Source organism: Nicotiana tabacum, chromosome 6, assembly GCF_000715075.1.
Source record: "Nicotiana tabacum cultivar K326 chromosome 6, ASM71507v2, whole genome shotgun sequence".
In the NCBI taxonomy this organism is placed as follows: Eukaryota; Viridiplantae; Streptophyta; class Magnoliopsida; order Solanales; family Solanaceae; genus Nicotiana; species Nicotiana tabacum.
The window spans coordinates 138,814,129-138,829,303 of record NC_134085.1 but is presented as its reverse complement, the minus strand read 5'-3'; the positions used below and the strand labels follow the sequence as shown (position 1 = coordinate 138,829,303).

At 35.4% G+C, this 15,175-nt stretch overlaps 1 protein-coding gene across 1 annotated transcript; it reads left to right on the top strand.

The window, feature by feature from the left end:
* Positions 1-4,611: 4,611 nt before the first annotated feature.
* Positions 4,612-13,903, top strand: LOC107824634 (uncharacterized). The gene is made up of 16 exons (XM_075255467.1): positions 4,612-5,356; positions 7,479-7,600; positions 7,687-7,775; positions 7,864-7,899; positions 8,083-8,176; positions 8,803-8,845; positions 8,933-9,033; positions 9,470-9,534; positions 9,658-10,151; positions 10,246-10,333; positions 10,422-10,541; positions 10,881-11,449; positions 12,075-12,210; positions 12,297-12,365; positions 12,478-12,609; positions 13,224-13,903. Exons 1-16 carry the CDS (start codon positions 5,145-5,147, stop codon positions 13,335-13,337), a joined length of 2,484 nt encoding a protein of 827 aa, XP_075111568.1. The 5' UTR covers positions 4,612-5,144; the 3' UTR covers positions 13,338-13,903.
* The last annotated feature ends 1,272 nt before the right edge of the window (positions 13,904-15,175 follow it).

The window sequence follows — 15,175 nt, the reverse complement described above, 5'->3', positions numbered from 1 at the left end:
TGTTGAAACTAATAATAAAATTTCAACTTCGTCTTACTTACTTAAGTCAAATGAATTGTGACATATAAGTTTAGGTCATGTTAATTATAAAACCTTACAGAAAATGATTAATTTGGAAGTATTGCCTAAATTTGAATGCGACAAATCAAAATATCAAATATGTGTGGAATCTAAGTATGTTAAACATCCTTATAAGTCAGTTGAAAGGAATTCAGATCCATTAGACTTAATTCACACAGATATTTGCGATATGAAGTCAATACCATCTCGCGGTGGAAAGAAGTATTTCATAACTTTTGTTGATGATAATACTCGATATTGCTATGTTTACTTACTTAATAGTAAATATGAAGCAATAGAAGCATTCAAGTAATACAAAAATATAGTTGAAACGCAACTTAACTAGAAAATCAAAATGATAAGAAGCAATAGGGGTGGTGAATATGAATCTCCTTTTGAACAAATATGTTTAGAATATAGAATTATTCATCAAACAACGTCCCCTTACACGTCCCAATTCAATGGGATTGCAGAAAGAAAGAATCGTTCATTAAAAGAGATGATGAACGCATTATTGATAAGTTCTGGTTTGCCATAGAACTTGTGGGGGGAAGTCGTTCTTACGGCTAGCCGAATACTAAATCGAGTACCCCATAGCAAAACACAATCTATTCCATATGAAAAATGGAAAGGAAAGAAGCTCAACTTGAATTTTTTAAAATGTGGGGGTGTTTGGCAAAAGTACAAGTTCCTAAACCCAAAAGGATAAAAATAGGACCGAAAATCGTTGATTGTGTTTTCATAGGATATGCGACCAATAGTAAAGCATATCGATTTCTGGTTCATAAATCAGAAAATCCCGACATTCATAATAATACGATTATAGAATCAGATAATGTTGAGTTTTTTGAAAATATATATCCGTATAAAAAGGAATGTGAGTCGATTGGTGAAGGATCTAAATGACCTCGGGAAGAAACAAAAGAAAGTACATTTATTCAGGAGGTTCCAAGACGTAGTAAAAGAACGTCTACTTCATTTGGACCAGATTTTGTGACTTTCTTATTGAAAAAATGAACCTCAAACATTTAAAGAAGCTATGTCTTCTTCGAAATCATTGTTTTGGAAAGAGGCAGTCAATAGTGAAATAGAATCCATACCGAACAACCATACATGAGAATTGGTTGATCTTCCTCTTGGAAATAAACCTTTGGGTTCTAAATGGATCTTTAAGAGGAAAATAAAAGATGATGGCACTATTGACAAATTTAAGGCAAGACTTGTGGTCAAAGGGTATAGACAACGAGAAGGTCTTGACTATTTCTATACATACTCTCCACTTACAAGAATTACGTCCATACGAATGTTAGTAGCGTTAGCTACAGTGTATGGTCTTGAAATTCATCAAATGGATGTTAAGACAGCATTCTTAAATGGAGAGTTGGAGGAAGAAATTTACATGGAACAACCTGAAGGGTTTGTGGTTCCAGGTAAAGAAAAGAAGGTATGTAGACTTGTTAGTCCCTTTACGGACTAAAACAAGCACCCAAACAATGGCATGCGAAATTTGATCAAACAATATTGTCAAATGGTTTTAAAATAAATGAATGTGATAAATGTGTGTACATTAAAAATGTTCCAAATCACATAGTCATTGCTTGCTTATATGTGGATGATATGTTGATAATGAGTAATGACATTGCCAACATAAATGCGACTAAGCGCATGCTAACTGGTAAGTTTGATATGAAAGACTTGGGAGTTGCTAATTTAATTCTAGGAATTAAGATCCATAAGACTTCTCAAGGTCTGGTATTGTCACAATCTCATTATATTAAGACAGTACTTGAAAAATTCAAGCACTTGGGCTTTAAAGTTGCAAAGACTCCAATTGATATGAATCTTGCATTAGCAAAGAACAAAGGCCAAAGCATATCACAATTGGATTATGCTCGTGTGTTGGGTTGCTTAATGTACATCATGAATTGTACACGACCAGATATAGCTTGTGCTATAAGTAAATTGAGTCGATATACGAGCAATCCAGGTCAATCTCATTGGATGGCCATAAAATGAGTTTTGGGGTATTTAGTACATACCTAGAACTTTGTTTTGCACTACAGTAAATATCCTGCGATCATTGAGGGATAATGTGATGCAAATTGGATCACAGTATCAACTGATTTCAAGTCCACAAGTGGATATGTATTCATTATTGGTGAAGAAGCGGTATCTTGGAAGTCGTCCAAACAAACTTGTATTACCCACTCTACAATGGAGGCTTAATTCATAGCCTTAGATAAAGCCGGTAAAGAAGTTGAATGGCTCCGGAATTTCTTGGAAGATATTCCATTTTGGCCCAAACCGTTGGCACCAATATGCATACATTGCGATAGTCAAGAGACAATTGGAAGGGCTAGGAACGTTATGTATAACGGTAAATCCCATCATATACAACGAAGACATAAACCGTTAGGCAATTACTCTCTAGAGGAATTATCACGGTTGATTATGTAAAGTCAAGTGATAATGTGTCGGATCCACTTACAAAAGGCCTAACTAGAGAGGTAGTTGAAAAATCATCAAAGGGAATGAGACTGTGGCCGAGAACAAGTCATAGTGGCGGTAATTCTACCTAGAAGACTGGAGATCCCAAGATCTAGGTTCAAGAAGATCAAACAAAGTCATTAATGGCGGTTCAATATTGTCAACTAAACTTTTGGTCCATTCTCGTGATGAGACAATGTTCAAGTACCAAGGATAAAACATTAAGGCTTTTTAATGATTTCTAAATTTGATATGGGGTATATCAAATAGTATATCTACGGGATGAGACGTTTATGAATCACCTATGTAAGTGTGAAGTGTTAGTCGCTTCAAGGAAAATCTTGCAATGCCAGTTCTCTATGCACTTATGAAGCCAGACGGTGTTCATGGGTGAAATGAACACAACAATGAAAACCAAAGATAGTTAAGGGTTGGTTGTGTGACTTGTGGTTGTCTAAGTATACACCAAAGTTCGACATTTCAAAGATATCAAATCTACCGATTGATCGAGTATATCCGACATAAGTTCACTACGGAAAGTTCAAAGGGAAACCTACTTATCTAGATGCAATTAATCCTTGCTTGTGAATTACACAATTTTTCATCCATGTTTCCATGATATAGCCATTCCCTATTCATGTGGGGAATTGTTGGGATTTTATGTATTTAAGTATATTAAATACTTAAAAGAGGGTGAATGGGAAATGGAGGGAAATGAAATTTTTGAGTGAAATTTTAAGCTTCCCCCTTGGCAAAGGGACATTGTCCCATATTGGAAGAGGAAGAGGAAGAGGTTTTTTTATGGGTATATAAGCAATTGGTCTTCTTCTAGCTCTTAACGAGTTGAGAAGAAGGCAAGCTTCGCGCCGCCGTCGTCGTCGCTTGCTCGGCTCGGTTTCAGCTTCGGCTTCGGCTTCGGATTCAGATTCGAATTTGGATTTGGTCAAATGATCGATTGATTGATTAATTTTTTGGACCAAATTTATTTGTTAATAGTAAAATATTAACAGAAATGTTATTAAATATTTGTTTTCAATTTTTCCTCTTTATTGTTGAGTAAATAGCCATTTATGTTATGGCATTTATGCTGTGGCCGTTTTGCATAAACAGTCATTCTGAAGAGTTGCACCTCTTCAGATTTCAGCCCAACTTTGGCTATAAATACAAGACTATTCTGCTCAGAATTTCCATACGGATTTTCTGAGTTCTTCTCCTTTCTTCTACATATTTTAACTTCAAAGAAAACAACAGTAAGTGTGATTTGCTACCGAACTTTGTGTTCGGTGAAATACTGGGGTTTGAAGTACCACTACACCAGTGTGTAATTCGTTCTATCCTGGGAGGAAATAATCCATAACCTTGGATATTAGGAGGGGATTAAATTCCTTAAGGAAACACTGTAAATTCAGTGGACTCGAATTATTTTTGTTATTTCATTTACATTTATGTTTATGTTAATTTATTTTCTCAAAAATTATTTTACAAATGTAGTTTAGTAACATAGTCATGCCGAGTCAAACAATGAAAATCATAACTGGACGAAAGAAGTGCCAAATGAAAAAAACGAAAAAGACAAAATGCTTCTCCCTATTTCGGTAACGAAAAAAATAAGTTTTTGAAGGAAAAAAAAAAAAGAAGCAAATATGTTATTTTGAGCACATGTGCTAGACAAAAAACGGAGGGAAAGGGCATTGGAAAAGCAACGATCAATAACGTTCCTAAGAAAAGTAGTAAGAGAGTAGTCCAAAATCAAGAAGTAAACATTTTTTTAAAAAAAAGGAAGGATTATTGAAGTAACAGTCAAATTATCATCGTATAATCATAGGCCATGTGTTCTAACAGTCACTAATAGTTGTATTGGAGTAGATTCTCTATATCACATCTCTTAGTTGTGGAAATAATATTTTAGGCGAAATACATAAATCAGTCCTATAAGTTGTGCTCAACGATCGTCCAGACATCTCAATTGGCTCTTTTATCATTTAAACAATTCAAGTGGCTATTAACTTGCCATGTCATTATGAACCGTCCATTCATGCACGTAACTTGCCATGTCATTATGAGGTGTTTACTTGATATAGTTAATAGCCACCGAGTTGTACATTTTAAACATTTTTTTTTATAAAAAAAAGGTTGGAGCATTGAGTCAAAAGGTCAAAAAGAGCTTTCAAATGGGGCTCCGATTTCATCTCTCATAACTCTATAAATTGAGACAACACTGCGTGTAAGAAAGAAACAAATTAAACAGAGAGAAAAACAGCGCGCAGTCGCAATGGGATCGATCAATTGATCAAGTTGTTAATTGTTTTTTCATTACCTGTCATTATTATTAAGGCAGAATCCACCAACGTCTCCTTCCTTTCGTATATACGACCCATTTCACTTTCTCTCTCTCTCCATCATTTTCCAACTTCCTTCTTCTCCATTCCCGTACATTATTATTTCACATTTTCCCCATTATTGCTTGTTTGATATTGACATTTATATAAAAGAAATACGTTCAACTTGTTTCAATTCAACATTTTGGAACTATTTTTTATTTATAGAGCAGAGGATCACAACACAAAAACAAAAACAGATCTATCTTTGGCGTGAATATGGAACAGAAGCACGTATTGTTATCGGCATTGAGCGTAGGGGTTGGAGTAGGGCTTGGATTGGCTTCAGGACAGGCTGTTAATAAATGGACCGGTGGTAATTCGGCGGCGGAAGGGATAACGGCCGACCAAATCGAGCAGGAACTTCGACGGCTCATCGTTGACGGCAAGCATACCAAAGTCTCCTTTGAGGACTTCCCTTATTTTCTCAGGTAACAGTTTTTTGACAAAGCCGCCATTTTTTCTATCTTCGGTTTTTTTTGTTGATAATTTGCTTAATATCTGTCAAATGCATATACATAAAAAAAACTTATCAGTGCTATACAAATAATTGCAGAACATAGTTGTTTATGTTTCAATTTCTTTTTCTGTTGTTTTTTCGTAAATGATCATTTTATATTAATTCCCTGGATCTCATGATTTAATTGTGTTAAGCCTACGTGATGTAGTCCTGTCACCTGTAATGCATTGCGCGCACCATTGATGCTTCTTTTCGAATTTGGAATTTTCAAGTTGAGATTTCTCTGCAATTTTTTCTTTTAATTTTCTTATTGAAAGTTTGTTTCTTTTTTTCTTTTTAAATTTATTTTTTGTTTTGTATCTGTTCCCCTCAGTTTTTAGTCCTTCAATAAAAACAGCTGCTTTTTAGATAAATCAACGATTTTATATTTTTTTTTTATAATTTTACTTTGTTCGTAACTTGTTTACTCTTATGATGTATGGTTTTTCAAAATTGGCCCTTCAGTAAGCAAACTACTCTGGTGCTCAAAGGTCCATTAGTAATAATTAGTAATAGCATGAAACTTGCAAACTTGCAACTACTACTTGAATTTCCAAATTTTATGAATTTGGTAAAACTGGTGATTTCAAAATTGTTGGTCGTGGTAAATCTTAAGCCCAAAATGATCCGACACTTTCATATACACTAGTTTATGGTCTGGTTCAAGTTGAAATTGCTGATACTAAGACAGTGGCAAGATATTGCAATTAAAGCTTACTCCCTCCGTCCCAATTTATGTGGTTGTGTTTTAAAAGGGACAGATTATAAGAAATAAAGGAAGACTTTTGAAACTTGTGATCTCAAACATGCCTTAATAAATATTTTTATAGCGATAAATTATTTTATTAAGAGTAAATTTGAAGTTTAAAGCTAAAATGTTTTCTAATAAAAAAATCATTCTTTTTTGGAATGGACTAAAAAGGAAAGTACGTCACCTAAAATGAGACAGAGGGAGTATATATTTCAACGATTTCGTTCTTCTTCTCTAGATTGTTTAATAAGCATATAGGTGGAAGATGTTTTATTATATAACGATAGTTTTTAGGTCAGCTTGAGCAAATATTATACCATGTACCTCTTTTGCACTACTGCATCTTCTTGATGCCATCAATGAACAAATTACTTTATCAAAAAAAACTATTATACCATATACCTGTTATATATCACTAGCTAGGTAATGGGTAACTCCGTCCACTAGCGGAGAGGAACAATCACCTAGTGCTTTTTGCCTCCCTACGATTTGAATTCTGGTCTCTCACAATTTTTATTTCACTTAATTGACCGCTAACCACACCTTGGGTGCATCAACTATGTGTATTTCTTACTCTTACCTTTTGTTATCTAATTAATAGACAACCTAACTTATCAAAGTACAATACTTCCTCCGGTTTATTTATATGTCTTAGTTTGATCAACACCAAGTTTAACAACGTAAAGAAATTTTTTGAAGCTTGTGTTTATAAACTAAAGGTATGTGTAATATGCGAAAAAAACTTTTTGATTTTTTTAGTCTTCTAATGCCACGTCATTCCCATAAGAAAGTGTTACTAAAGGTAAAATGAGTATTGGAATTACAAAATAGAAAGGTGACATTCTTTTTCTAAACCGACTAAAAAGGAACATAAGACACTTAAATTGAAACGCATGGAGTAACAATAACCAGCCACCCACTAGTGCTTGCAACCTATGAATTTTATGGGTTGCATGTCTGGAGTTCTTCTCAATACAGCAAAGTTGTTGAATGCGGAATCAAAATAAGCAGAAGAATGTAACAGCTTTTTGTTTGACAAAATTCAAGTACTGGTTATCCCTTGACACTTGCACCTAAAGTTCTCATTCCTTCACCTAATGTTCTGTTGTTGGAGACTTATGCTAAATTTCATTGTGGTGGCTCCAGTTAGGATCTTGGTAAAAGTTGATAATTTCAAAAATATCTGTTCACGTCCAACTTGTTGTATCCTCAATCTACTTCTCTGATAATCTCTACGACTATATGTTGAAGATGGTTTCCGTTCACACTTGATAATCTCCTTCAAATGTGATGGCTTTGACAGTGAACGGACGCGCGTGTTATTAACAAGTGCAGCATACGTTCATCTGAATCACTTAGATGTGTCTAAACATACAAGAAATCTTTCTCCTGCAAGCAGGGCCATACTGCTTTCAGGGCCTGCTGGTATGGCTTTCGCATTTAAAGTCTGTTCCAAGTTGATATGTTATCTGCATTTAGCGCTTTAACTATGTTTGATACTTATAATGCAGAACTTTACCAGCAAACTCTAGCGAAGGCTTTGGCGCATCATTTTGATGCTAAACTGCTGCTTTTGGATCTAACTGACTTCACTCTAAAGGTATTGTGTAAGGCCTCTTTTTACTGTACTTTAGCATATCTTCTGCTGATACTTGTATTCATTCTATTTCATGGGTCAATCGTTGCAGATGCAGAGCAAGTATGGCATCTTTAAGAAAGAATCGGTAAGTACTAATTTTTACTATCTTTGAAGAATTATGTTCTTATTTGGTCAAAATATTGTTGTCTTGGGGCCCATTATTCATGTTTCCTTAACTGTTGAATCTGAATTCACTTCCACTATAAGTAAAAGGGAATCATTTCACCCCTAGTGGAATATTACCTGATTCAGAATCTTACTTTTGTAGGCTTTCAAGAGGTCAACCTCAGAGTCTATGTTGGGACGTTGGTCCAGTTTGATTGGTTCATTCTCAATTCTTCCAGCAAGAGAGAATAATGGAGGTATATGAAGAAAGGCCATAGTTCTTCACTATTTGGTACACTTAATTGTATTTGTGTCTGTTTATGTAAATTAATGAATATATCTGAACTTAAATATAAGAATATGAATCACAAACTATTTGATCTCCAGATCTGCTGATTTCTTTACACATACGTTATATTTAAATGAGGTTCTAGATGTTTATGGAGTTACGAAATATTAATAGTCGTATAATACACCAGCTTTAAGCCTTTAACAGTACGTTTATCTTGTGGGAAGTGATGCCATTTCCACATTAACACCAGCAAGTTGTTTTTGTCCTGTACGTGAAGAGTAAAAGCTATCAAAGCTGATCCTAATTTCATAAGTCCTAAGGTGGAGTGAATTTATCGTGAGAACTTTTCAGAGGCTGGTAAGTGTAAAGTTAAAACAATTGATCAGAAAACAAGAAATGTAAAGTTCAAGTAATTGCTGAAGTTCAACATCCATCTTTCACGTGGAGCTCCGCAGCCAGTATGCTGATGGTTCTGATTTCGATCTAGACCTAATCAGAATTTTAGAACTTAAAATCTCAGGCTTGATAATTTCATGTTGCTTTACTTCTCCAGATGCTCTTCATATACAGTTTTTATTCTCTTTTTGGCAGGTACCTTTTCAAGGCAAACCACTGCGTTTGATGCTAAATCAAGGTATATTAGTCTTATTCCTCATTCAGACATTAATGCAGGTTTTTGGAGTTGACATTTCATTTTAACCCTTAGCCTTGGGATATACAGGAATAGGGAAGGTGCAAGCAACTCTATAAAGCATCGCAGGACCGCTTCTGTTTCTTCTGATATAAGTAGCATCAGCTCTGACTCCTGTTCTTCAAATCCAGGTGGGATGCTTGTAGGGAATTGATTTACTTGTCATGGCTCTGCTATTTGCTTCCTGTTACACGTCATGCATGGAGTTCAGAGTCCGCTTGCATTCATGATGTTCATGTATAATTGTTAGTGAAGTTGTTAATTTGGATCATGATTTGAATATCCACTAATTATGTAAAAGTATCATTTTCTTACTCTCATGATCTTGCTACTACAGTGTGGTTTGCATCTTTATGTTTCTTTTATTGAAGGATCTCCTCAAATTTCCCATCTAACCATCAACCAGCTTTACCTGATATAGTGTTCTTGCAACGGATTTTTAGATTCATCTCTTGCATAAGTTGCATCTATCAATTTCACAATGTTGAATTTTGATTAACCTATGAGGGATAATCATTTGATTGAAGATTATCTTCTGATCATTTCTTGCTTCTTCATTTTCATTAGCTCCAACTAAGAGGGTGAACAGCTGGTCAATAGATGAAAAGGCTTTCTTACAGTCACTTTACAAGGTAGTAAATTTTCTCTTAATTTCAAACTTGTATCTGTGTTGTTATTCCATATGATCTTCTCAGTATCTTTCACGTTATGATTGTTTCATCTTAAATCTTACTAAAGAAGGAGGTTACTTGCAGGTTTTGGTGTCGGTCTCTGAAAACAACCGTGTTATTCTCTACATCAGGGATGTTGACAGACATCTTCAACCACCCAGAGTTTATAAACTCTTTGATCGAATGCTGAAGAAGCTGTCAGGATCGGTGTTGGTTCTAGGCTCCAGGATGTTTGAGCATGAAGATGATTGTGAGGAAGTAGATGAGAAACTCGGTCTTCTGTTTCCTTACAATATTGAAATTAGGCCCCCTGAAGATGAGACACATCTTACAGACTGGAAAACACAACTCGATAAGGATATGAAGATGATTCAGTTTCAGGACAACAAGAATCACATTGCAGAGGTGCTTGCAGCAAATGACCTCGAATGTGATGATCTAGGATCTATCTGTCAAGCTGACACAGTGGTGCTGAGTAATTACATAGAGGAAATTGTTATCTCTGCTATATCATATCATTTGATGAACAGCAAGGATCCAGAATATCGAAATGGGAAGCTCCTCATATCATCCAACAGGTAGATGCCAGATTTCCAATTTGTTTGAGTAATTTAGCTTCTTTTATTTTTCTTACTTGATGTTTATGTGCGTACCATGCTTCGTCTGGTGCAGTTTGTCCCATGGATTAAATGTCTTCCAGGAGGGAAAGAGTGGTTGCAGAGACTCCCTCAAAATGGAGGCAAATGCTGAAACGTCCAAGGTTCTTTTGCATTTTGGTGTTTCTGTTGAACCTTGAGGAATTATCTCAGACGAAATTAATTCTGTTTTCTCTTTTCAATCAAAAATAGGATACTGGGGATATTGGGTTAAAGCCTGAAACAAAGTCTGGGAACCCAACATCTGAGAGTAAGGGCGAGGCTGAAAAATCAGTTCCTTCAGCAAAAAAGGATGGAGAGATTAAGGCCCCGGTATGTGCCGCACCTGATAGAATTTTTTTAACAACCTTCTCTACTAAACCTTTCAGTTGGTAGTAGTTGATCTTGAGAGCTGTATTCTTTCTTTTTCTTCTCAAATGTCATGTTGACTAATTTATAGGATGTCTTTATATTCCTCTGAAAAAATCAATGCTGATTTACTGGTTTCAACAATGTCTGTCTTGTCACAGTATGCGCTTACATTTTTTACTCTCTGATTTGCGTCTTGGTATATATTTTGACTATTTGGCCCAACTTGATTTTTTGTTTGTTAATTCAATCTTCATTTGGTGCTTCTTCCATTTGCTTTAATGTGTAATATGGTATCTACAGGAAGTTCTTCCTGACAATGAATTCGAGAAGCGGATAAGACCAGAGGTTATACCTTCAAATGAGATTGGAGTGACATTTGCGGATATTGGTGCTCTAGATGAAACTAAAGAATCACTTCAGGAGCTGGTCATGCTTCCTCTTAGAAGACCTGACCTCTTCAACGGTGGACTGCTGAAGCCTTGCAGAGGTATACTACTCTTTGGTCCACCTGGCACTGGGAAAACGATGCTGGCCAAAGCAATAGCCAACGAAGCTGGAGCGAGCTTTATAAATGTCTCAATGTCAACCATTACTTCAAAATGGTTTGGGGAAGATGAAAAGAATGTCAGAGCTCTTTTCACACTTGCAGCGAAGGTTTCTCCTACGATCATTTTTGTGGATGAGGTTGATAGCATGCTCGGGCAGCGGACAAGAGTTGGAGAGCACGAGGCTATGCGAAAAATTAAGAATGAGTTTATGACTCACTGGGACGGATTATTGACTAAACCAGGTGAGCGTATCCTTGTTCTTGCTGCAACCAACAGACCTTTCGACCTCGATGAAGCAATAATCAGGCGGTTTGAGCGCAGGTACTTCTACAGCTCGACACCAATCATTTACTTAGCTTAATTGTGTTCTCCAGTCGTGTGAATTCATTTTCACCAGTATGTTATGCATTTCGAAACTTTACTGCTAATCCTCTACATCTCAAAGAAGCTTTGTAAAAAGAGGAAGAAAAAAAGAGAGGCAGAAAGCAAGTTAGATCTCCTTCTCTGGCGGCTTGAACTAAATGCTGATGCCCTTAAGCTTCTCCACTCTAGGATGAAGATCTATTTCTTATAGTAATCTTCATAGATTTTCTCTTTTGAGCATAAATATGAAGAACAACAAAAATATTATTCATGCATTTGTTATGTGTTTCTGTTAGTTTTACATTATTTTCTGCTAGACTAGTTGCACGATTCTTAATTTTCTGGTGACAAAAAGTCTTCTGTGATCAGAGGTATGTTGCTCATCGTAACAATTTTGTTAGCTCTTGCCTTATCTTCTGAAGGTTTAGTAGGCAGTTAGTTTTGCAGATATTTTACTCTGTGCAATGGTTCCTATTGATACTTTGACGTTAAGGAAACATTTATAAACTTCGAGACCTTTTTCAGTTTATGATGATATAGCAAAATGATATAAATGCTCAAATTTGGTTTTCGTGTTCGCCAGAATTATGGTCGGTTTACCTGCAGCTGAGAATAGAGAGAAGATTTTGAGAACTCTTCTAGCAAAGGAGAAGGTAGAAGATCTTGATTTTAAAGAGCTCGCAGCCATGACCGAAGGATATAGTGGAAGTGATCTTAAGGTTTGTAATGTTCTATTTCCAAAATAATTTAAGAATGTGCCTATTATTATCTTGAAATAACTGAAGGCATTAATTTCCAACAACAGAACTTGTGCACAACAGCAGCTTATCGGCCTGTCAGAGAGCTAATACAACAAGAGAGAAAGAAAGATATGGTAATACTGCAAGCTTCAAGCTCCCTATTTTTCTCGACAACATAACCTTTTTTTATCTATCTGCTTTATTGTGTATTCTTCGTGTTCTCTTATATATTCTTCTTCGTCATAGGAAAAGAAGCGGAGAGCTGATGAAGGGCAGAGTGCAGAAGATCACTCAGATGAGAAAGAAGAAGCCACAGAAGAAAGAGTAATTGCTTTGAGGCCTCTAAACATGGAAGACATGAGACAGGCAAAGAATCAGGTAATCCATTTCTTATATTGGGTCCATGAGGCTTAATGCGTAAAACAAAAAAGATCCTAAACCAAATTATAAAAATACTTCTGTTCTCCTTTGATTGGACCATCTGAAGCATTTAGTTCTTTCATTAATTTTTCCTTTGTCCTAGCATTTGATCCCAAAGCTACTCTTTGGCCATCTTGGACAGGAAATTGCTGTTTTTGGTACACAAAATTTCTTGGATGGACTAATATTATAAAGAATTGGTTCTTTGCACTATCATGACATTACAGTATCTCCTTGCTTTTGAAAATGAAATTTCCTGTTTGCTGTTTATTCCACAGAAGTTGTAATTAGCTGTAGCTCTGCATTATTATTAGTGATGATATTGTGGCTGATTGTAGGATTATGTTTTTCTAACACAAAAGTGCAATACGAACCAAGAATTGTTTTTATATAGATTAAGGCATGGAATAATCAAGCACTTGGCCACTTTGTAGTCTTTCTTTTGTGGAACCAAAGAACCTGGAAATCAATACTTAACAAATAATGCATGCGAAGGACTTATTTCCTTCAGTTCTTTTGTTGTATTCAATTTGGCATACACACAGATCTTCATGGATCACTTCTTTTGCTAGGTTGCTGCTAGCTTTGCTTCTGAGGGATCCGTAATGAGTGAGCTGAAGCAGTGGAATGACCTTTATGGAGAAGGAGGTTCTAGAAAGAAGCAGCAGTTATCTTATTTCCTTTAGGTCGTCAAATATATGCATCAAGAAATGATTGTCAGCATTATTGTTCGTGAAAGGGGTGATAACTGTGATCGGTACAACCTTCAGAATCGAAAACTGCATTCTCCTGAATCTAAGGAAGAGATACTCGAACCCTGTGCCAAACTGGTCTCCACTTCTGAGAGGTGTGACATGAATATGCATGAAATGTGCTTGTCAAATGCTTGCTTGTGTTTGTATGTGGATGGTTGCAGAAGGAAGGAGAATTCAGTCTGTTTCTGCTCAGAGCGACGGTTAGCCCATAGCAGTCTTTTAGGATATCAAAGATGATCTCTGCGTGGCAACTGGAATGGCACATGGGCTCGGAAATCTCACAGCAAGTTATGATTTTGTTCAAATCTATAGTGATTCCATGTAATAGTGTATTGTAAATTAGTCTTGTTTACAGTTAATGCTATAGTGTAATTTATCAACTACTTTTCAAGAGTTTCCTGGGACTAATGTATTCTTCATTTAGACACTTTACAGCACAGGTTTGATTTTCTTTTGAAATTTGGGAAGTCATTTTAATATGAATGTAGTTTCTGCCACTTGTTGCCATGCAACTCTTTCTTAAATACTAGTCTTAGGGTATGCGCTTTGCTCGTGTACTCTATATTAATGAATATAAAATTTTAAAATTATATAAATATTATTAACTAAAGTGTTTGAGTCATAAAATATAATTTAAAAAATATAAGCTCTTGAAAATGACGAATATTGGTCCTATTTGGTCAACAAAAATAATTTTGATAGCTTAGTGATCTATTATTTATCCTTCTTTTGTTTTAACTTTGGATGAAAATAATTGTCTAGGTAATATGTATTCTAGATAAGGCCAACTAAAGAAAATAAAATAAAAATTATAATAAATTATGTAGCTAAAAGGCAAATATTCATTGCTGAGTAGAATTTAGCTATGGGTTAGTGATAGATTATCAAAAAATGTCCTATTAGCTATAAGACGAATTTCAAAGCTAATTCCTACTTTCTTAAAATCAAATTCTATAATAAATATTATTTTTTACCAAAAAAAGTCCTTTTCATCCAGTTGACGGAAATAAGCAATACAATAAATTAAGGTATTTCCTTGTAAACAAAGTGTTTTAATTTAGTATTTTCTGATATGTATTATAGGTAAAATTTTAATGATTTTAAAATCCTAAATAAAAGGACTTCTTATTTAATTCAAATAAGGAAAGAATTAAAAATAATAAATATGATTTAATTCAAACACCTAAATATTAGCTTGGAGAATAATCAAATGACTATTTTATCTAAAAAGGCGAACCACATTCGTTAAGAGCCTTCGTACTTTTAATATACTATACATCTTAGAGCTTGAGCCTAAACAAAACGGCTTCAGGACATTCTGTTACACAAGACAGATTTGTCACAGGCTCATTTACCATCACTTTATCAAACAGCTTAATTCGTGCGCGTTGAATTTTGAACTTGCTTCATAACTAGTCTGGAGGGAAGATTTTTTGATAAGCAGCTAACAACAACAACAATGGGTAAAGAGGCTGTTTCCAAATATAAACCCGACATCCTTCCCTCCAAGAACTTCTCACCTTGCTCTTGGGGAGAATCGAACTCACAACCTCTTAGTTGGAAGTGGAAGTTGCTTACCATCAGAGTAGGAGTGACAAACGGGCGTGTCGGGTCGGATATGGTTCGGGTTGAAAACGAGTAATGAAAAAACGAATCAATTATCCGCCCCGACCCATATTTAATACGGATAAAAAACGGGTTAATCGACGGTTATCCATGACTTCTTGTATATGATCACTTTTGGGAGAATTCTTAGTCTCTCTAACTTG